The following is a 23,467-nucleotide window of genomic DNA, read 5'->3' as shown; positions in this document are numbered from 1 at the left end:
AGCACCGCCTACTACTCTCACTGTTTTGATTATTATGCAGACGGATCATCTGAATGTTTACATCCACTTGCGTGCATACGTACGTACGCACACTCAGCTGACTAAATATACCTTTGAGGGAAACTTAAGCAGCAGTGGGTTTATTTGTGTACTGTCATCATCTTTGGCCACATCTTTTTTTGTCATGCTAGTTCTGTGCCTCTGGCTAACCTGGAAATAGAAATTGACCATAGCGAGGGCTCCTATCCAAAAATATTCCTCGGTAGGGAGATCGTCATGACGATATAGTGGTGCTATTGGTAGCCTGCAGGTTTTCGTAATGACTTTAGTTAGGTTCATTGTGAATGGCTGGCATTGTGAATACAGCCCTAACACGGTTATACGGTGTGTTTTATGGCCGTCCCGAAGAAAGGGATGTGTAGTTGTTTCACAAGGTCATGTTATATTACCTGATTTGGACGACGGTCATGGGTTGATGTGTCAAGGTTGTGCATGGTCCCGTGCGTCACTTGTGGTGGTGGTGTTAACACTAGAACAGCCACGAGCGGGGTCATTTTGACCCTGTGAGTATATCTTTTTTTTACATCTTTGCACTCGCTCAAATGTCAGGACCCTCCTTTCATGACTTTTCCTAGATATGTGGTGTTCTACCACCCAGTATCCTTACATTTTCAAAAAATCACATCAGGATAAGCTAGTATAAAGCTATTTTGCCGCTTTTCTGTGTAGGAGGAGGAGGCAGGCTAATTTACAAGCCGGCCAACTAGTGGTCGTTGTGTGTAAGTAGTAGCAGCTTCCCATTGTAAAGACTATGGCCATTTGACCCCCCGAGGCGGCTCTTATAGTAGGTGAAAAAGGCACTGCTGTTCTAGTGTTAACGAATGGTAGTAAGGAGGCTGACTCCAGCGATGGGCGAGTCTGACGTTCTCTCTCTGTTGTCCTTTGTAGACCATCCTGAAGGTCTGACATTCTCAGGGGGGGCACAGAGAGAGCTTGCGTGCGTTTCCTCTGTGTCGGTCGGTCACCCAGTTGTTCTGTGTTGCACTGCAGTCTGTCAGTTGGCAGTCTGTCAGTTGGTAGTCTGTCAGTTGGTAGGTAATCTGTCAGTTGGCAGTCTGTCAAGTCTGTCACGTTCTCTCTTCTGTTGTCCTTTGCAGACCATCCTGAAGGTCTGACGTTCTCTCTGTGTTGTCCTTTGCAGACCATCCTGAAGGAGGGGAAGTTGATGAAACAGACCAACTCTTTTCAGCGTTGGAAGAGGCGATACTTCAAACTGCGCGGGAGAACCCTGTACTACGCCCAGACCGCCAAGGTTTGGTCATTCTTTCTTTTTCTTCTTTCGTTCTTTAGTAAAACTAAATTCTAGAGGCACTTTCAAGAAAACAATAAAAGAGCACTTAATACAATTAACTCTGAACAGTAGATGAATTATCTTGTTTGCTGATCTGTTATTTCATTCATTTATTTATTTATGTTATTTTATTTGTTTTATTCCTTTCTTTTGTTATTATGATGTATGTACCGGTATGTATTCAATGTTTATCTATAATGTACTACAGTTTACATTCTCAAATACTTTATTTTTTTAACATTTTCTTTAGTCCATAATCTTTGATGAAGTTGATTTGACCGACGCAAGTGTGGCCGAATCCAGCACCAAGAACGTCAACAATAGCTTCACTGTGAGTTCTTCTTCTCTTTCCTTGTCTCTGTCTTTGGTCTAGCCACATATAACACCTGTGTTGGACATGTTGCACCACCCCTAAGGTTTATTATGTGGTCCTGGTAGAGAAACTAGCCACAACCACAGAATACACTTAACTGAAATCACAAATTCAATGTGAGTGTCATCTATTGTCAACTAAGAATGTTGCTAATGTTTAATGATAAAAATGGACAACATCATTGTTTCTCTATGCACTCAAAACATGCTACGTTATGTAAGTGTTGGATCTCTTTTACTAAAATGAATTTAGACTTGGGGCTATATTTATAGTTTGCATTTGGAATGATTTAGATGTAATTACAGGGTGTAGCTGTGTTTATGAGTGACTATCTGGGAGTGCCGGGTTGTGTTTGAGTTTGTGCTTGATGGCTTCCCTGTGTGTTTACAGTGTGTGTGTGTGTGTGTGTGTGTGTGAGAGAGAGAGAGAGAGAGAGGGACATGTGTATTTGTAGTACACGTGTGTGTGTGTGTGTGTGTGTGTGTGTGTGTGTGTGTGTGTGTGTGTGTGTGTGTGTGTGTGTGTGTGTGTGTGAGTGTGAGAGAGAGAGAGAGAGAGAGAGAGAGAGAGGGACATGTGCATATATAGCAACATTTTGTGTGTTGTGACTTGGGGGTTGTGTCTCTACTCTTATCTGTTTCTCCTGCTGAAGCAGGGCATTTATATAGTACACACACTGTGTGTGTGTGTGTGTGTGTGTGTGTGTGTCCTGCTGAAGCAGGGCTCTGTCTCTTGGTGCTGGGCCATCGGGGGTGTAGGGCAGCTTCCCCTGCAGACAATAGTGTTTTTCTACCCCTGTCTGTGTTTCTAAAGAAGGTTGCTTTGTGGCCTTCACTGCCCCCCCCCCTCCCTCTAGCCCCCCTTCCTCTATCCCCCAACAGTGGGGTTGACATGATGACAGGAAGCTGATGTGAGTCACAGAGACGGTTGAGGGAGGGGCTTGGGCTGGCTGCAGTCTCCCCCTAAGAGCTTGGCTAGGCTCTCTCTCTCTGACTGGAGGAGCAAGCAGCCGGGGGAGAGAGAGAGAGAACCTCCTGGAAATCCATCGGGGGGGATCGGGGAGAAATGCAGAGATAGGAGAAGATCTCCTAGACTTGTGATAGTCAGACTCAGACGCAGGGCCGTCAAACGAGAGAGAAACAACAGTGAAGCCTTTTGTCAACTTTTTTAGAGAGATGTGCCGTAAGACTAGATTAGATAGGAACCCTCAGTGACTTGAAGGACTCGTGTCAGGACGCGTTCGGAGCGGAGAGTGGAGGAGAGACTTCTTCAGCCGGTAAGAGGACGGATCTCCCAGAGGCCTTTACAGAAGTTCGGGAAAATATAAAACCACTCCCAGACACGCAGTCAATCCAAGCCTCCTCCTGCTTTGCCAAACACAATACAGTGGATACAGAGAGATCCTGGAGAAGAGGAAAAGAGAGAGCCAGAGACTGAACCCAATCGGCCGGCTGGACCTGGAAGTAAGGCAGAAAAATGTCTGGAATGAGGAGAGTGGGTGGGTGGGTTGGGGGGGGGCGGTGGGGAGAACAGAGAGAGTGTGCGTGTTTCCTCTGTGTCGGTCGGTCACCCAGTTGTTCTGTGTTGCACTGCAGTCTGTCAGTTGGTAGGTAATCTGTCAGTTGGCAGTCTGTGTGTGTTCATTACGTTGTTGTTTCCTGTCTATAGAATGTGCTGATGATGCTGGCCTGGTATATACTGTACATACATACATACATGCCCCCCCCCCCATCCCCCCCATGTTAACCCAGGAAGGGCATACATAGTCTGGGAAGCCAGCACACCCCTCTACTCTTCCAGATGATGTTCTGAGGTGTTCCTGAAGCATCAGGCTTTGCTTCAGAGAGAGTTGAGGCTGTGATAACATTGTGTCGGGCAACTTTTTTTTAGAGACTCCTAGTTGAGGAGCAGTGAAAACAGGATGTGTGGATTCTGCCTGCCTGCCTAGTTAACTCCGTTATGTAACTGAAATACAATCCGTCTGTCGTATGATATTTAGATGCAGCAGTTGAATCAAGGTTGTGTGGTGGTGTGTGTGACTATGTGTGTCTGTGTCTGTGTATATTTGCGTGTATTTCTATATCCCAGCCATTTTGTGAGCTATTTCCGCGTGCGTGCGTGGTGCGGTGGTGCTGCTCTCTAGCAGGAGAAAGGCGTGCGACTATTTTTATCCCGTCTGCGGACAGAAGTGCCTTTGTGAAGCAGCTGGGGAGGAAATGGATTGGGATGCTTGCTTCCATACATTTCTGTGGAAAATAATGTCACTTCACAATTCTCCCAATCCACAACTTGTGACCCAACCTGCACAATGCACAAACACACTCACAGACACAGACACACAGCTCTCACATTCTTACATTCGCATTGCACACATGTTGGCCCGTGCAGGGTTCCCACGGGTCCTTGAAATCCTGGAAAGTTTGTGAATTCGGGAGAGAAAAAAAATCAAGGTCTTAAAAACGTTTTTCAAAATAGACATGGGTCATTGAAAGTGCTTGAATTTTTTTTTCTCTCTCTCTCTCTCTCTCTCTCTCTCTCTAAAAACCCCCAAATATATATACTGTATATATATTCCCAAAAACATTAACAGTCAACTAGTAAATAAGTCTCTGTATTGCTTAACTTTACACATATTTCACAATATATCGTTTTGCTGTGCTGTGAGACCATCTAGTGTTCACACATTCAAGCCTCTCTTTTTAATTGTTGTCTGTGAGTGGATAGTTCCTATTATATCAATTCTCATCCAGATCTGTCTCAAACTATGCCGTGTTGGGTCCTTGAATATGAGGGAATTGAGTCTTGAAAGTCCTTGAGAGGTGCTTGAATGTGATGTTTCAGAAGGTGTGGGAACCCTGCCCACCCTCTCACTCCACTCAGAGTAACCGTGGACTCGTGGAGGTCCCTGTTTTAGACTAGATGTGTTTCCTCTTATTTGCATTCCTGGCTACATGGTCGTTGCACAACCTCCAGTTTTGTCGAGCCTCATAGGTTGGCAGTTACAATATAGATTAGATTAGATTTATTGCCCCCCAGGGGGGAATTCATTTTCACACCACTGTACAGTATACATATATACAGACAACATCGTATAACACAGACAACAAGTACACACACTCAGCGTGGTCTGTTATTTACGGCAACAATGGCTGCCGGGACTTTTGCCAAAGCGAATATAAAGGATTGGCAAGGAAATGTGGACATGTGGTTTGTTAATAACAAAGCACATCTTTAATATTAATCATCTGACTAATCTGTAAAATAACACTGTAATTTAATTAACACCGTGTGAAGAAATGTGACTTTTGGGTCGAGCAAGAATGGTCAAGTGAGAATTAAAAAAGAAAAAAATGCTTTATAATAATAACGTTGTAAATTAGTACATCTGTTACGTGGAAAATGAATCATAAAGACATGTCATGAGCTTAGAATGATAAGGTTCTATCTCCGTTTAGGGCGGTTCAGAGATATTGAGCGTCAAAGTTTTTACATTCCATTATGTTCTGTGAGATGGAACCTTTGTATTTTATGAATTACTAACTCAAAAATGTAAACATTTAAAAAAATAACACCACACAGGCCTTAATAAACACCTAATAGATCAGATTATGTAAAAAACTCAATTTTGACAAAAATGGAGATAGAACCTTATAATTCTAACGTCATGATGTTATACATGAGTGCACGACGTTCTACACTCAGGATGACACACAGATCTGTAGGGGCGGCTATAGATGGTTCTGGAACCTGGAACAGCGTGTTCAGGCCCGGAAATAAATAGGTACTTCGGAGCCTGAAAAGTTGGTTCTTGGTTCGCAGCTGGAACCAGAAAATAGTGGTTCTCAGGGGGGAACCAGAAACTAACTGTGATGTTGTCAGTGGGTGTGTCTATGACATCATCAGTGGGTGTGTCATATTCTAGGCTGTGAAGACTAGCAAGAAGGAAGGACACGACATGTCATCTAAATCTAATCATTAGTGATTCCAAAAAAGTATTAAATGATTTAAAAATGTCATCATTCTCTCTTATCTTCCTCACATGCTCAGCAAACACACACACACGCATGTGAACAGTCTTCGTCCCTGCTGTTTTATATACTGTATATATTGTGATGTTGTATATGTTAGGGTTATGTTATGTTTTTAAAAATGTACTTGTTGTTTATTGTATTTATATTGTATATACTGTGTTGTGTTGTGGTTCTCAATTGACCTGATCTGGCTAAATAAAGGCTAAATAACCTAAAATAACTAAAATAGACGAAGAGAGAGAGATAACAGACCACACGGTCTTCCAGCCAACAGCTGGGAACCGCAGACCAGAAAACAAAGAGCGATGTGTTCCTAAAACCTTCTGGTTTATAACCCCGTCTTTCAACCGTCCGTATCCAGATCGAGAGCTGTCGTAAGAATAGACCAATCAGACGTCATCTTATCAGTTAAATGTCAAATGAAATGTCAAATGACACCCAAAGTCACTGAGTCACTGCAACAACAAAAAAAAGGGAGAATTCACAATAACCATTTGACCCATCGGAGAAGGGGGAGCTGAAGAAGGCAGGCAGATTATGGTGTCTCCCCCCAATTTAATTTCCCCCCCCTCTTGGCGTGGTGTCTCCTGCTTGTACCCTTCCCTGGTCTCATGGTGTTTCTATATCTGGATGGAAATACGGACCATCAATCAGAACAGCTATCCACTGGCTGACGGCCAAATAGCAGAGTTCACATGACTAGGTTAATGTGTCTGTCTGGGTCATTTCTGGCTTTCATCCACAAACACAAGGGATAATATTTTAGAGGCGGCTGTGGCGCAGGAGGTAGAGCCGCCGTCTAACGATCGCAAGGTCGGCAGATCGGCGGTTCGACCCCCCCGGCTGGCCACATGTCAAAGTGCCCTTGGGCAAGACTCTGAACTGCCAAATTGCTCCCAGTGAGTGGGGCCGGCCGGCGCCTTGCATGGTAGCTTGGCCGCCATTGGTGTGTGAATGTGTGAGTGAATGGGTGAAGGAGAGGCCGTTGTAAAGAAGCGCTTTGGATAAAGGCGCTATATAAGTGCAGTCCATTTACCATTTTACCATATATTCTTCCTGTCCTCTCTATGCAGATCATCACTCCCTGTCGCAGGCTCATTCTGTGCGCAGAGAACAGGAAGGAGATGGAGGACTGGATAGCCGCGCTGAAGAGTGTACAGAACAGGGAACACTTTGAGGTGAGGGCAGGAGGATCCAGAGTCATTCCTCTCCCCCCCCCCCCCCCTCCCTCCTATCTCCATTCTCTCGTCACAGATTGTAAACATAAGTGCAATATTGAAATACTACTGTGAACATTCTAAACCTGCTAACTGTGTCACTTTAATGAATGTGCAACAAATACTATGTGCAATATGACAACCATTGTGTACATAAGGTTCAGATATAGGAAAAAGTTAGGATATTTAGATAGTGTACATAGCCTTTATTTATGTAAACCACCTCTTTTCCCTTTTTTTATTTTACCCTTGGCCCTCTTGTTTTTAGTCTTTTTTCCAAGCACCAGGGGAGCCCCCCCTCCTAAATTTCGTTGTATGGTACCTGTACTGTATTAATGACAATAAAGACCATTCATTCATTCAAATATGGCAATTCTACACTCTCCTCTGACCTAATCATCACTAGAACTCCCTCCAGTCACCGTATCACTCCAGTTCTCCAACAACTTCATTGGCTCCCCATCAAATTCCGTATTCATTTGAAGATTCTCCTTCTCACCTTTAAGGCTCTCCATAACCTAGCACCCTCATACCTCTCTGAACTCCTTCTTACTCACACTCCCTCCCGTAGTCTCAGATCTCCTCTGCCAACCAACTTGTCATCCCTTGTGCCCGCCTGACTACTATGGGGTCTAGAGCCTTCAGCCGTTCTGCTCCCCGCCTCTGGAACTCTCTGTCACCTAACATACGCAATACTGACACTCTCACCACTTTCAAATCCAGTCTTAAAACACACCTTTTCACAATGGCTTACTTGGTTTGATCTCCTGTATTTAGTTTGTTGTTATATCTGATTTTGCTGTTTTTTTTAATCTCATTTTGCTTTGTTGATTTTAATGTTTTGATATGTGGTTTTAAACTTGTCTTGTAAGGTGTCCTTGAGAGCCTTGAAAGGCGGCCATAACTAAAATGTATTGTTATTATTATTATTCCCTCTCTCCTCCTCTGACCCTCCCAGTCCACCCAGTACAGCATGGATCACTTCTCTGGGATGCACAACTGGTACGCCTGCTCGCACGCACGCCCCACGTACTGCAACGTCTGCCGCGAGGCTCTCTCCGGCGTCACGTCTCACGGACTGTCCTGTGAAGGTACCCACAAACCTCCCAACCCCCCCCCCCCCCCCCCCCCACTCCATTGCTCACAGTGTACTTAAGCTACGTCCCAGTAGGCAGTTATTAACACCAGAACAGACATGAGAGTAAAGAAACATGTTCTATCTTTGCACTCGACCCTCCTTTCATGACTGTTCCTAGATATGTGTCGTTCTACCACCCCAGTATCCTTCCATTTTCAAAATCACATCAGGATAAGCTAGTATAAAACTATTTTGCCGTTTTTTCTATGTAGGAAGCAGGCTAATTTTACAAGCGGCCAACTAGTGGTCGTTGTGTGTTGTGTGTAAGTAGCAGCTTGAGCGTTGTAAATGCAGCTCTTTTAGTAGGTAAAAAAGGCACGGCTGTTCTAGTGTTAAACCAGCCCCCCCCCCAGCACCACTCAAGGCCACTTCCTTCCAAACCGCTATGGCCTCGGTTACCCTCAGCAACAGGCAGGGAAGTTGGCAGGGAAAAAGGCGATTGTTGTTCATGCAGTTATAGAATCGGTGCGCTAAATGAGTGTAGCTCAGACTGTCTGAGGTCAACAACCAAGGAACTGAACTCCAAAGTCACTCACTCACTCACTCACTGACTTCACGTCTAATTGACTTCTTTCTTAGAAATGAACTCAGGGTCATGTGAAGGCAATGTGGAGAGACTGTTTTGGAAAACAAGGAGCTTTAGGGAGCTTTTAGAGGGAGTACAATGTGTTATGGTACCATGGTAAACGTTCACTCGTCAGCTGTTATTGGAACACCATAGGTGGTGCACAATGCTGTTACATTAAGAGAAACACCCTACAATGTGTCTGGGTCAGGGTTCGACACTAACGATTGCCCGGGGCAAGTACGAAATCCGCCATGTACGCTTTAATAATATCTTCATTCCACGATCATCTAGTCTGGTCTGGCGCATGCGCCGTCCGTCGTTCTTCCTGCACACCGACACACCAGATCCAGGATCAGGCAGCGTCGTCGCTGTCGCGCAAACAAACCCGGCGATTTCTTTTAACTTTTCCCGGGCAATCGGGTAACCGTTAACGTCAAACCCTGTGGGTAACGTCATGTCATTTCGCACTTATTTACATTGAATAACTCAACGTCATTCTAGATGCACTGTCAAGGGGCGATATAAAAAGAGCGATTATCTGTGTGTCTGTGGTGATGTAATGTCACATCACACTGTGCATGCAATTGTTGTATGTTTTCTAAATTTTACCCCAAATGTATATGAAGAACGATGTATATGTGCGTAATTTGAAATAAACCCGATTTATAACGTTTGTTTCTCATTCGACAGTGTGCAAGTTCAAAGCCCACAAGCGCTGCGCCATCAGAGCCACCAACAACTGTAAGTGGACCACGCTGGCGTCTATCGGGAAGGACATCATCGAAGACGAGGATGGGGTGAGTGACCTGGCTCAGAGAGAGAGGGAGACAGTGGGGCTGTGGCGCAGGAGGTAGAGCCGCCGTCTAACGATCGCAAGGTTGGCAGGTTGAGCCCCGGCTGGCCACATGTCGAAGTGTCCTTTGGGCAAGACACTGAACCCCAAAATTGCTCCCAGTGAGCGGGGCCGGCCGGCACCTTGCATGGTAGCTTGCCGCCTTTGGTGTGTGAATGTGTAGATTGACCTCATCTGTGGGTGTATCTCTCTGTCCTTCTAGATCTCTATGTGTTGTGTAGATTGACTTCATCTGTGGGTATATATCTCTCTGTCCTTCTAGATCTCTATGTGTTGTGTAGATTGACCTCATCTGTGGGTGTATATCTCTCTGTCTTTCTAGATCTCTATGCCACACCAGTGGTTGGAGGGGAACCTGCCTGTCAGTGCTAAGTGTACGGTGTGTGACAAGACCTGCGGCAGTGTGCTGCGACTGCAGGACTGGCGCTGTCTCTGGTGCAAGGCCATGGTGAGCGCGTATGGTTGTGTGTTTGCGTTTCTTTCTTTTTTTAAAGTAATTTTTCTGAGTGGGGTAGTCCCACTCATATTTTTTTCATTTTATTGGACAGATAGTGAAGACAGACAGGAAAGTAAGGAGACGAAGGGAGAGAGGACATGTCAGCAGGGCATGGGCCGGATTCTAACCCATGCCGACATGGGCAGATGTGTGCACTGTAGACCGTGGTGCTAGACCACTGGACCACCCCAGGCCACGTGTTTGCGTTTCTGAGAGCGATGAATACATTTCTCATTATGCCATTATGTGTTTTAGCTATTGGGAGTGAGCTTTTGCAGAATAAAGTGTGTGGAGCTTAAGTGTGCTGCTCACAGTCCTCCTCGCCCTACTGCCATCCCGGCGTAGGTACAGAACACGTAAGGTGCAAAAGGGCTCGCTTTGGCAAAAGCCTGATCCCTGCAAGCCATTGTTGCCTTAAATAATAGAACAACCGCGCTGAGGGTGTGTACTTGTGTATCTGCCACGTGTAGTACTGTCTTGTTTGGTGTCTGTGTTATACGGTGTTGTATCTATATGTTACGGTACATGTGGGAATACGGTACATGTGGGAAAACTAGGGTTGGGGTTAGGTGCTAGGGTGCTACGGTTAGGGTTAGGGGTAGGGTTAGGGTTAAGGTTAGGGTTAGGATTAGGGTTAGACATGCCAGCATGTACCAAGTCACCCTAGCACCTAACCCTAACCCTAGTTTTCCCACATGTACCGTATTCCCACATGTACCGTAGCATATATACGTATACTGTACAGTGGTGTGAAAATGAATTTCCCCCCTTGGGGACAATAAATCGAATCTGATCTAATCTGTTTGTGTCGATCACCAGGTCCACACGATGTGTAAGGAGCAGCTGTCCACTAAGTGTCCCCTAGGGCAGTGCAAGGTGTCAGTCATCCCTCCCACAGCCCTGAACAGCATCGACTCAGACGGTGAGCCTCTCCTCAGGGTGTGTGTGTGTGTGAACATGAGAAAGGCAGGTGTCTGCGTGTGTGTGCCCTTTTTTAAGTGATGTTTACGTTTTTTTCTTGCCATACTAGGACACAGAGGAAGTGTTCGTAAGCTTAGAATGATAAGGTTCTATCTCCGTTTAGATTGATACGGTTCTATCTCCGTTTAGAATGATAAGGTTCTATCTCCGTTTAGAATGATAAGGTTCTATCTCCGTTTAGAATGATAAGGTTCTATCTCCGTTTAGAATGATAAGGTTCTATCTCCTAGGGTAGTTTAGAATGATAAGGTTCTATCTCCGTTTAGAATGATAAGGTTCTATCTCCTAGGGGTAGTTTAGAATGATAAGGTTCTATCTCCATTTAGGGTCGTTCAGAGATATTGAGCGTCAAAGTTTTTACATTCCATTATGTTTTGTGAGATGGAACCTTTGTATTTTATTAATTACTAACTCAAAATGTTTAACATTTAAAAAATAACACCACACAGGCATTAATAAACACATAATGGATCAGATTATGTAAAAAACTCAATTTTGACCAAAATGGAGATAGAACCTTATAATTCTAACGTCACGAGTTATAACAGTACAATGAAATTGTTACTTCGAAAAAAACACACAAGAGAACAGAGTACCGGTAGTAGAACAGTAGTCACACAATAATATTTGAAACATCCAATACATGGTACAGTAGCATCACTGACTATACACAATCATACAGGGTCCGACATTAACGGTTGCCCGATTGCCCGGGGCAAGTAAAAAAATTGTGGAGTGCCTGTCCACCTGTCTGTCGACCAGCGCGTACGCTTTAATAATACGTTCACTCCACGATCATCTAGTCTGGTCTGGCGCCTGCGCTCTCCGTTGTTCTTCCTCCACACCGATACACAGATCCAGGATCCAGCAGCGTCGTCGCTGTCGCGCAAACAGCCCGATTGCCCGATTGCCCCCCCGGGCAATCGGGCACCCGTTAATGTGGAACCCTGTAGTCGCATCACTGACTATACACACATCATACAATGACAGCAGTGACTCTGAGGCGTGTAGAATAAATACAGTGTGTGTTATATAAGGGAGAGAACGTAACATGACATTACGCACAAACTAACGTTAAAATATTTGGTATATCAATATGCGGAGTTGTGTTGTGGAATGGCCTTGAGGAAAAGCTCCAAAGGTGTACTAATGAACTGCAATTTAAAAGAATGTATAAGAATGATATCCTTTCTACCGGTAGGTACAACATGGAAGAGACAGGACATGCCATTTGCTAAAATTAGTGTATGATAGTTTGTATCCTGTATTGTGTGTATCTGAAGTTGAATGACAACATTGAGCCTGATTGTTTTTTTGTTTGTTGTTTGTTTCTGTAACAACTGTAACTGTAACTGTAGTGTGTGAATGGGGACAAATAAGCTTTGCTTCCTCCTATTCCCTTTCGGACAGCTTAAATAACCATGTGGATTATTTTAAAATATATATATATTTTATTCTTTATTTTTGAAATAATTTGTATTCCAATGTACTTGGACTGCTGTTTGAAATAAACTTGAACTAACTAAGACTGATGATGTGGTTCTCAGGGTTCTGGAAGGCCAGCTGCCCCCCCTCCTGCACCAGCCCCCTCCTGGTGTTTGTGAACTCGAAGAGCGGAGACAACCAGGGGGTCAAGTTCCTGCGCCGCTTCAAACAGCTGCTCAACCCCGCGCAAGTGTTTGACCTCATGAACGGCGGGCCGCATCTTGGGTGAGTCGTGTGTGTGTGTGTGTGTGTGTGTGTGTGTGTGTGTGTAATCAATTTTAAATTGTGTCTATAACACAACAAAAATGTGGAAAAAGTGAAGGTACGCTGCATTGTTGTCCTGTGAACAGCCTGACCGGTGAAGCCCTAACGAGTAAATCACCTTAGTCTGGGCCTTAGTAATCATCTTCTCAAAAGGTAACAAAGAATAATCCAAAAGGGTTCCCAAACTTTTGCACAGGGCCCTTTTCCTTTTAAATAAATAAAAAAAAGAAAAAGAAACTTTGCTTTAAAATTTTGCAGAAAGGTGTCATGTTTTAATTTAGTAGAATTTGGGCTTCAGGTTTGCTTTCAATCACTTGGAGATTAATTGCGACAGACATTTAAACCAGCGGTGCCTACATTTTTACACCCCCACTGTATGTGAGTTTCTCATGGCCTTGAACCATACTTGTCTTTGTGAACTCTCTCTCTGTCTGGGAACAGTTTGAACCATACTTGTCTTTGCACTTTTATTTGTACTGCACCTTGCTTTTAGTGTATTTTTCTATTTGATCAGTTTTCTTTAATCTGTATTTTATCTCTTTTATCTTGTTTTTCTCTTTATATTTGATCTGTTAAGCACTTTGGGCGGCTCTTGTCGTTGTACATTTTGTGCTATATAAATAAACGTTACTTACTTACTTACTTTGTGAACTCTCTCTCTGTCTGGCAACAGTTTGCGACTCTTTCAGAAGTTTGACACGTTTCGGATCCTGGTCTGTGGAGGAGACGGGAGCGTGGGCTGGGTCCTCTCAGAGATCGACACTCTGACGCTCCACAAACAGGCAAGTTCACATCCTCACCCTCTGCACACAACACATATACCCTCACCCTCTGCACACAACACATTTACATTTACATTTTGGGGCATTTAGCAGACGCCTTATTCCAAAGCGACTTACAATCGATACATTTGACTAAGCGAAGTGAATCATCAGTTCACCAGTCGTAGCAGGAAGAGTAATCTAGCTCAGGCCAGGGGCCATTGGCAGTCGTTGTGATAGAAGAAGAAAGAAAGAAAGAAAGAGATATCTTTTTATTTTTATTTTTTATTAATAGACATTGGAACAAAGGGGGGCAGTCAAAGTCTTAGGAGGCATAGTATAGGGGAACGCAGGTGTCTTAGGGAGAAGGAACACACACTGACTCTGGACATTATCCCATTGTCCCAATCCAACCCCTGAGGGGAGCGGGAGTCCCTGTACGCTGTGACAGGAGCTCTCCTCCTTGACACGTCTTCCTCTCAACAGTCCAACAACAAAGACAAGCAGCTTCGCACTCCATGTCTATGTTGGATACACACTGCCCTCTGCTGGATGTGAAGGACTTGTTAAAAGAACAATCTTGTCTCATTAATTCTGTGTTTGCATGTATTGGTTTTTGTATTAGGCTGAATTTGTGAATGTGTTTGAATATCCTTTTCTGTTGTGTATCAAACAACCTTTTGTATGGTCTTTGTGCACGGCGGTGACTGTAGAAATGTGTTATTGAGACACGGGGCGGCTGTGGCGCAGCAGGTAGAGCTGCCGTCTAATGATCGCAAGGTTGGCAGAACGGCGGTTCGAGCCCTGGCTGGCCACATGTCGAAGTGTCCTTGGGCAAGACACTGAACCCCAAATTGCTCCCAGTGAGCGGGCCGGCGCCTTGCATGGTAGCTTGCCGCCATTGGTGTGTGAATGTGTGTGTGAATGTGTGTGGGAATGAGAGGCCGTTGTAAAGCGCTTTGGATAAAGACGTATAAGTCAGTCTGTATAAGTCAGTCTGTATAAGTCAGTCTGTATAAGTCAGTCTATATCAGTCAGTCCATTTACCGTGTACGTGTGTTGTGTTGCAGTGCCAGCTAGGTGTTCTTCCCCTGGGCACGGGTAATGACCTGGCCCGGGTCCTGGGCTGGGGCTCGGCCTGCGACGATGACGCTCAACTGCCACAGATCCTGGAGAAACTAGAGAGAGCCAGCACCAAGATGCTCGACAGGTGAGATGAGAATAATAATAATAATAATAATAATAATTCATTGTATTTATATAGTGCTTTTCCAGGGGCTCAAAGACACTAGCAATATGGGAAAAACAACAAGCAACAGATAACATGAGCACATAGAACACAGTGTTAACGAACAGGGAACAATTAACATAAGACAGAAACTTGCGAGACAGAAACTCACCCTTTTGACCACGTACGAGACAGAAATTTGACTTCCACCATTTTTCTGAGAGAACATGCCGGTGTAATTCCAACAAGCAACTAAATTTCTTTCAAGACAGTACATTTTCTCATATAGACATTTTACCAGGCGTTTAAATACATTGTTTCCTATATGCAACATCTGGAGTTAGAGGGTTAAGAAAGCTGAAGAAATAGTTTGGATATTTTTCGTATTGTACAACTCAACATGGGGTTTTTAATGGTCACCTAAAGCTTCTTTATCTTACTTGAAGATAACTCAAAGATAGAACTGTCACTAAACATCCTCCGCTACCAGTAATTACAATACTTCTAGCTAGCTAAGCAAGCACACAAATATTCGACTGAAATCTTTTTTTTCCATAGGTGGAGTATTATGGTCTATGAGACCAAGTTTCCACGGCAACACTCCAGCTCCACGGTAACAGAGGACTGCAGTGATGACTCTGAGGTACAGGTACTGAGCAACCATTCCACTTCCTGTTCTTTTCAGCTGAATTCTAAAGGCCAATGCACACGGCGTGCGATTTTGTCGCACGACAACATTCGATTCTCAATTCACACCACCGAAGTCGGTCCAGGCAGGCTGATTACTATAGGCTCTACCAATATTGCTTGCCTTGCTTCCACAATTTCTACAAGATACAACTGGGCATATTGTGCCTACATGCTCGATTGTTACTATTATGTAATATAGGTGTCTTGTAATCCCATATGAGATGTGCCGTGTTGTTGACTTCGGTGGTGTGAATTGAGAATCGAATGTTGTCGTGCGACAATATCGCATCGCACGCCGTGTGCATTGTCTCATTCAAAACAATGGAATCGAATTCTGCGGTGCGACAAAATCGCACGCCGTGTGCATTGGCCTTAAGTGTTTTTTCTCTAAATCAGTTCGAGCTTTTGACCTTTGACCTTCATAACCTCTGACTGTTGCCTGTGTGCCGTAGGTTCAGCAGATTCTCACCTACGAGGACTCGGTCGCTGCTCACCTGTCCAAGATTCTGACCTCAGATCAGCACTCTGTCGTCATCTCTTCTGCCAAGTATGTTTGTTTTGTTTTGTCCCGTCACGTTCTCCTACCTAGCTATGTTGTTGTTATTAGTGTGCTTGCAGGATTGTTGCTATTGTCCGACAGAAGGTTACGGCATACGGTACTGCCTTTCTGTCTGTCTGTCTGTCTGTCTGTCTGTCAGTCTGACTGTCTGTCTGGTCTGTCTGTCTCTCTCTCTGTCTGTCTGTCTGTCTCTCTCTCTGTCTCTCTGTCTGTTTGTCTGTCTGTCTGAAAAAATCCGCCGGGTTTGTTTGTGCGACAGCGGCAGCGCTGCTGGATCTGTGTATCGGTGTGCAGGAAGAACAACGGACGGCGCAGGCGCCAGACCAGACTAGATGATCGTGGAGTGAAGATATTATTATGAAAGCGTAGGTTTCTGAGGAGCTGACACCAGGCTTGTGTTTGTGTGTGTTTCATAGGGTGCTCTGTGAAACAGTGAAGGACTTTGTGGCTCGCGTGGGGAAGGCGTACGAGAGGAACACTGAGAGCTCGGAGGAGTCGGAGGCCATGGCCAAGAAGGTAAGCTGGGAAGATTCTCAACCTTCAGTTAGAGTTCAATATAATTAACACTTAATCAGCCATGAGGGGGTCACCTGTGAGTAAAAAAAAAGTGTTATATCTTTGCAAAATTTCAAATTTCAGGACCCTCCTTTCATGACTTTTCCTAGATATGTGCGTTCTACCGTCCACCCAGTATCCAATATCACTTCAGGATAAGCTAGTATAAAGCTATTTTGCAGTTTTTCTGTGTAGGAAGCAGGCTAATTTACAAGCGGCCAACTAGTGGTCGTTGTGTGTAAATAGCAGCTTCCCATTGTAAAGACTATGGTCGTTTGACCCCCGAGGCGGCTCTTTTAGTAGGTTTACTAGTGTTAAATGTGGTCGAGCACTGAAGCAGCTCTGCTTTAGTGATATAGCCACATTGACATCACTGATTAGTGTAGTGGTTCTGAGCTAGGTGATTCTAATTGGTGCACCAGTGGCTTAGAAATGTGTTGATTTGGTGGCATGGGGTGGTCCAGTGGTCTAGCGCCACTGTCTACAGTGCACACATTACGCCCATGTTGGCATGGGTTCGAATCTGGCCCGTGCCCTGCTGACATGCCCTCTTTCCCTTCTTCTCCTTACTTTCCTGTCTGTCTTCACTATATCTGTCCAATAAAATGAAAAATATGAGTGGGACTGCCCACTCCGAAAAAAAACTACTTTAACACTAGAACAGCCGTGCCTTTTTGACCTACTATAACGGCTCGGGGGTCAATTGTCTTTACAATGGAAAGCTGCTATTTACACACTGCGACCACTAGTTGGCCGCTTGTAAATTTATTTTGAAAATGTAAGGATACAGGGTGGTAGAACGCACATATCTAGGAAAAGTCATGAAAGGAGGGTCGTGAAATTTTAAATTTGCAAAGATACAACAATGCTGGCTGTTCTAGTGTTAAAAAAAAGAGATGTGTTGATTGGTCCAGTGCGGAGTGCTGAAGGAGAAGCTGGACTCGCTGCTAAAGACCCTCAACGAAGAGGCCCAGGCCTCCGCCACCATGCCCGCTCCCCCCCCCACCATCGCCGAGGAGCAGGAGGAGTGTGAGGGGCTACTGCCCCCCCCCCCACCTGCCCCCGCGGCCCCCTGCTCCCTTAGGACCACCACGTCAGCCATCTTTAAGCCCAGGGAACAGCTAATGCTCCGAGCTAACAGCCTGAAGAAAGCCATCAGGCAAATCATCGAACACACCGAGAAAGGTGATCATTGTAGCCTAGCTACATCTGTCTTTTTCTTTTGTTTCATTCATGCCCGACATTAGAGGAACGTCAACGTTACCTTGATTCACACAACTCATATTCGATGCTCAATTCACTCTAAAGGCCAATGCACACGGCGTGCGATTTTGTCGCACGACCAACATTCGATTCTCAATTCAAACCACCGAAGTCGGACCAGGCAGGCTGATTACTATAGGCTCTACCAATATTGCTTGCCTTGCTTCCACAATTTCTACAAGATACAACTGGGCATATTGTGCCTACATGCTCGATTGGTATTATTATGTAATATCAGTTGTCTTGTAATCCCATATGAGATGGGCCGTGTTGTTGACTTCGGTGGCGTGAATTGAGAATCGAATGTTGTCGTGCGACAATATCGCATCGCACGCCGTGTGCATTGTCTCATTCAAAACAATGGAATCGAATTCGGCGGTACGACAAAATCGCCGTGTGCATTGGCCTTAAGGCTGTGTTCGGAATAGCATACTAGCATACTACTCATACTAGATATGACGTAGATTTGAGTATGCGAGAGCGTTCACACTGTACAGTATGTAAGATTTGAGTATGCGAGACATTTAGTATATATACTATGGAGGTTTAAAATGGAGGTTTAAATTCCCCGCTCCTGGCGAAATGCATTCTGGGAGGCAGTATGCATACTGTGTAAACGGTCGGCTGGTTTTCGCATACTTATTATGAATTTAGTAGGCAGTATGCAGTATATACTCATTGAGTATGCTAGTATACCATTCCAACCACAGCCTAAGTGTGTCTCTTTGTCTCTCTAGCTGTGGATGAGCAGAATGCGCAGACCCAGGAGATGTTTGCTCTGGGGGCAGAGGAGGAAGAGGAGGATGAGGAAGAGCCGGATAAGCTCTCTCTCCAGTCCTCCTACAGCGGGAACGCCTGTAACAGCGCCAGGCCCCGCCCGGCCGTCCGCAGAGGTGAGCTGTCCAGCTGAAACGCCTGACTGAAACCAGACAGCCTGGTTTGGACCCGTGACGAAGTCTTGTTTTATGTTTTAGTCTTAATTTGTTTGATTTGATTCTGGGAGGTAAACCTGGGGCCCGTCGGATAAAGATAGACCCAGTCTTAGACTTAGATCTCACTTTAATTAAGATAGACCCAGTCTTAGACTTATATCTCACTTTAAGTCAGTTTTGCTATAGACTAGATATAAAAAAGAATAAGAAATGGTGTTTCATGTCTTTCTTTGTTTGATCCCACAGTCTCCAAGACTCCTTGTGAAAAGCTTATCAGCAAGGGAAGCCTGTCGATAGGAAGCTCGGCATCACTTCCTGCCCAGACAGGAAGTAGAGAGAACATACCTATGCTCAACACCAAGATCCTCTACCCAAGTAAGACCAGGGCCCATAGTTATCACGTCTCTCAGAATGACTCGTAGGAATCATGCTAAAAGTCAATGTTAAATGGACTGACTGCACCTTTATCCAAAGCGCTTTACAACGGCCTCTCATTCACCCGTTCACACACACATTCACACACCAATGTTTGTGGAAACTCGTAGGAACCCTGTGTAATGTATAGTGTGTTGTTGTGTTGTTGTGTGTGCAGGTCTCAGGGGGATCTCAGGCTCCCTCTCCAGCAGTTCAGTGATCAGCAGACTGCTAGTCAACGCCGACCCCTTCAGCTGTGACCCCGACACCTTGTGAGTGTCCACGTCATCAAATATTATTACATCATAAAAATTTTTTTGAAAAAAGAGAAAGGTTTGGGCTCTATGTGGTCAGTGGTCACATGATTGGTTTATCTATCCGCCCTAATTTCAGTTGTTGAGCCTGTCAGAGTGGAACATTGTTTGATAGAGCTGGGTATTAAGTTCCAGAAATGTACAGCTCTGATGGAAAAAAAGCAGAACGGCCGAATTCAGCGACCAGGACCTCATGAACGTCCTTCTTGCCCCGACGTGTCACCTTTCATCTACTTTATTTCAGCGACTGCTACACAGAGAAGTGTGTGATGAACAACTACTTTGGAATCGGATTGGACGCCAAGATCTCCCTGGACTTCAACAACAAGCGGGACGAACACCCTGAGAAGTGCAGGTAGGGGCGCTTAGGTGGCGTAGCAGGTTAAGCGTTGACCATGTAACCGCAGGACATATCCTGGGGACATATCCTGCATGTCATCCCTTATCTCTCTCTCACCCATCCTTCCTGTCTAAATCTCTACTGTATCTGTCAATAAAATGAAAAAAATTAGTGGGACTGCCCCACTCAGAAAAAATAACTTGTGCAGGTAACTTTGGAACGAAACGGAGGTGCTCACTGCAACCCATTAATAACACAACGTTTTTTAAATTTGGTTTGTGAAGCTTTAAATCCCAGAACTAACCTTTTATAAAAAGTAGTATCTGTGTGTGCATCTCTTGTGTAGAAAGTGTGAAATCCTGTTGGTTATGTTAAATCATATCGGATCAAATCCAATAGGATTTTAAATCCTGTTTGATTTTGGGGACCTGTCCTATAGGATATTGGAACACAGAACTGTGTAAGGGGTGTCACACCATTATACCGAGAGCATAATGTTTGTATGATGATTTACTACTACCGGTACTCTATCTTTTCAGTTTGTAAAGCGTCTTTGAGTGTCTAGAAAAGCGCTATATAAGTCTAATGTATTATTATTATTACAAAGTTCTGTTTCTTTGTGTTTTGTTTTTATGTTTGTTGTTGTTGTTTGTGTTGTATTTTGGTTTGTGTACAACTGTGCTCGGTCACTGTGTTAAGCTGTGGATCTGTGTTCAGGAGTCGCACAAAGAACATGATGTGGTACGGCGTCCTGGGTACGAAGGAGCTTCTGCACCGGACCTACAAGAACCTGGAGCAGAGGGTGCTGCTGGAGGTAGGAGAGCTGGGAACATCCTGGGTCAAATGTGACAGGGGCTGGTGAAATGGGGTAACAAGTCTGCTGGGACCATAGAAACATAGATTGTTGTTTGTGTGTCCTTCAGTGTGATGGTAGACCCATCCCCCTGCCTAGCCTTCAGGGCATCGCTGTCCTCAACATCCCCAGTTATGCCGGAGGCACCAACTTTTGGGGCGGCACTAAAGAGGATGATGTAAGTATGACGGCGAAACGAGACACCAACACTGAACCAACAACCTACCAACGTAGTTCCATTAACAGTTTCATGCTTAAAATGTGACATTTCAATGTGTTCAGGGTGGTTTTTGAGATTCTCTCTTTCCCCCTCCCTCCCCTCCCCCCTCTCTCTATCTCTCCCCCTCCCTCCCCCCCCCTCTCTCTCTATCTCTCTCCTGCCCTCCTGCTCTGTTCCTCACCCTCCTTGTGAGCTGATTGAAGCAGCAATGTCTTCCTGTTGCTATTGTAATAGAGAACACTGCCCCTCTTTAAAAACATGTTTTGGTGTCTGTTGCCAAGGGTTGAAGGAATCTCCTTTATGTGCTTACAATGTTCTTGTTATTGCAGTTGTTGCGGCTTTTATGCGTAATAACCGCCTAACTTATGGAAATGTATATTCGATATTTACGTGCTTATTTTTCTGCATCTGTGCCACTGCGATGCTCCAGCTGCAACTGCGCTGCTTGGAGAGAACCTCGCTTAGCAGATGTTTGTTGCTTTTGCACGATTGACAACCCCCTGGTGCTGTTACATAACTGTTATTCTACTCATTGACAGGGTTCCTGTGCTGGTCTTAAAAAGCCTTCAAGTCTAAAATCCAGCAATCCGATTTATAAGGCCTAAAAAGGCCCCAAGCTTCAGTTATTAGGTCTAAAAAATGAGGTGCTAGGCCTAAAAAAATTAGATTAGCTTGTCCTGCAAGGAAATCAGTCCGATCACATGTTTTTACGTGGAAATGAATCAAGCTGGAACCAATATTTATTTTTATATAAATTATCCTTCAGACTTTTTTGTCTGTATGGCAGTGAAATCCCTAACATCATCACTTTGAGGATGACAAATAGCTATCATATGGTTGTCGCGAACAGGTTGAAACGTGTAGGAAACCCTGCATTGATAAGATGAACCCTTTGCTGTGTTCCTGTGCGATTGTTGTAAGTGAAATGGTCTCTTTCCTGCAGACGTTCACAGCACCTTCCTTTGACGATAAGATCCTGGAGGTGGTGGCGGTGTTCGGCAGCATGCAGATGGCCGTCTCGCGGGTCATCAACCTGCAGCATCATCGCATTGCTCAGGTGAGCCGACCTCTGACCTCTGAAGAACTCAAAAGTGATCAATATTGAACAGGGTTTCCCCACGGGTCCTTGAAATCCTTGAAAGTTTGTGAATTTGAGGGGGGGAAAAAAATCAAGGTTTTAAAAGTTTTTGAAAATAGACTTGGGTCATTGAAAGTGCTTGAATTCCCCTCAATCTCCCTCTCTCTAATTTAAAAAATATATATATATTCAAAAATGTTTTACTTAGCTCGTCAACTAGTTCTGTCTCAAACTATGCCGTGTTGGGTCCTTGAACACTTTGAGGGAATTGAGTCTTGAAAGTCCTTGAAAGGTGCTTGAATGTGATGTTTCAGAAGGTGTGGGAACCCTGTAGAAGAATGAGACTGCAGACTCAGATGAGTGGATGGGGGAGACGTGATGATTATTCCTCTGTCTCTCTTCCTGTAGTGCCGCACCGTGAAGATAACCATCCTGGGGGATGAGGGGGTCCCGGTGCAGGTGGACGGGGAGGCCTGGGTGCAGCCCCCGGGGTACATCAAGATCATCCACAAGAACCGGACACAGACCCTGACCAGAGACAGGGTGAGGACACCCAATCAAAACTGTTCTGATCTATTCTGATCGTATCTTGTATGTTCTGGTATATTGTATGCTCTTTGTATGTTTCTTGGTGCATTTTTTTTGTTTGTTTGTTCTTGTCTTGGTTGTTTTTGTCTACCAAGATAGATAGATAGATAGATATATCTTTATGTATGTGTCAACAAACAGGTATGGTATAAAGAACAGCAACAAAAGGTGCATTAAAAAGTTGAGGACCACTCACATGGAGTTGTGAAACACAATACAATTCATAGCAATACAAATTAAAAACGTACATTCAAGTACTATTACACTTGAACTATTACACAACAAATACCATTGGCATTACAATAAAATACAATATGTAAAGGCAATGAAATAAGTATTTTTTTTAATCAAAAAACCAACGAGGACCACGTTGGAAACAAGTGTTTCAGTTACGCTTTCACATGCTGTCCTCTGGGATGTACTGTCTGTACCTTTTACCCAAATCAATCAATCAATCAATCAATCAATCGACCTGAGGTCACAAAGATAAATAATTTCTCTTCCGATAACTTGAAGGCCCGTTCACCAGACGCATCGCAATGAAGTGTAACATTTAAAGACATGTAATTATGTTCTTTGTGTTTCATCTACAGTTTTGATGATTAATTGAAGTTAAGTTGTCATGATGTTCTTGCTCCTCCAGGCCTTTGAGAGTACGCTGAAGTCTTGGGAAGATAAGCAGAAGTGTGAGTTTCCCCGCCCGCAGTCCCAGCATGCACTGCAGCCAGAGATCGTCTCGGAGGAGGAGGCCTCTCAGATTAACCTCTTTGGCCAGGCTGCTGGCGCCCTCATCCATAGGTACGACACGCACATCCTACAAGAACTTGTGACGTTAGAATTATAAGGTGCTATCTCCATTTTTGTAAAATGTTTGTTTTTTTACATAATCTGATCCATTAGGTGTTAGGGTTAGGG

At 44.4% G+C, this 23,467-nt stretch overlaps 1 protein-coding gene across 1 annotated transcript in view; it reads left to right on the top strand.

The window, feature by feature from the left end:
* dgkd (diacylglycerol kinase delta) overlaps positions 1-23,467 on the top strand; it is a gene marked incomplete at its 5' end in the record, with an annotated part of 30,886 nt that overhangs the window by 2,535 nt on the left and 4,884 nt on the right. Inside the window, 23 exons of the mRNA XM_080549120.1 lie at positions 1,124-1,312; positions 1,602-1,682; positions 6,829-6,933; positions 7,931-8,063; positions 9,369-9,475; positions 9,854-9,979; positions 10,847-10,949; positions 12,556-12,718; positions 13,431-13,539; positions 14,589-14,728; positions 15,305-15,389; positions 15,889-15,983; positions 16,412-16,511; positions 17,465-17,735; positions 18,551-18,706; positions 18,992-19,120; positions 19,338-19,431; positions 19,718-19,828; positions 20,531-20,627; positions 20,737-20,844; positions 21,830-21,943; positions 22,373-22,507; positions 23,196-23,350. Coding sequence (XP_080405246.1) covers positions 1,124-1,312; positions 1,602-1,682; positions 6,829-6,933; positions 7,931-8,063; positions 9,369-9,475; positions 9,854-9,979; positions 10,847-10,949; positions 12,556-12,718; positions 13,431-13,539; positions 14,589-14,728; positions 15,305-15,389; positions 15,889-15,983; positions 16,412-16,511; positions 17,465-17,735; positions 18,551-18,706; positions 18,992-19,120; positions 19,338-19,431; positions 19,718-19,828; positions 20,531-20,627; positions 20,737-20,844; positions 21,830-21,943; positions 22,373-22,507; positions 23,196-23,350 — 2,906 coding nt within the window. The remainder of the gene's footprint in view (positions 1-1,123; positions 1,313-1,601; positions 1,683-6,828; positions 6,934-7,930; positions 8,064-9,368; positions 9,476-9,853; positions 9,980-10,846; positions 10,950-12,555; positions 12,719-13,430; positions 13,540-14,588; positions 14,729-15,304; positions 15,390-15,888; positions 15,984-16,411; positions 16,512-17,464; positions 17,736-18,550; positions 18,707-18,991; positions 19,121-19,337; positions 19,432-19,717; positions 19,829-20,530; positions 20,628-20,736; positions 20,845-21,829; positions 21,944-22,372; positions 22,508-23,195; positions 23,351-23,467) is intronic.

Source organism: Nansenia antarctica, assembly GCF_963989245.1.
Source record: "Nansenia antarctica genome assembly, chromosome: 19".
NCBI lineage: Eukaryota > Metazoa > Chordata > Actinopteri > Argentiniformes > Microstomatidae > Nansenia > Nansenia antarctica.
Note: the sequence above shows the minus strand (reverse complement) of the source record. Positions and strands in the feature narration are given on the sequence as shown.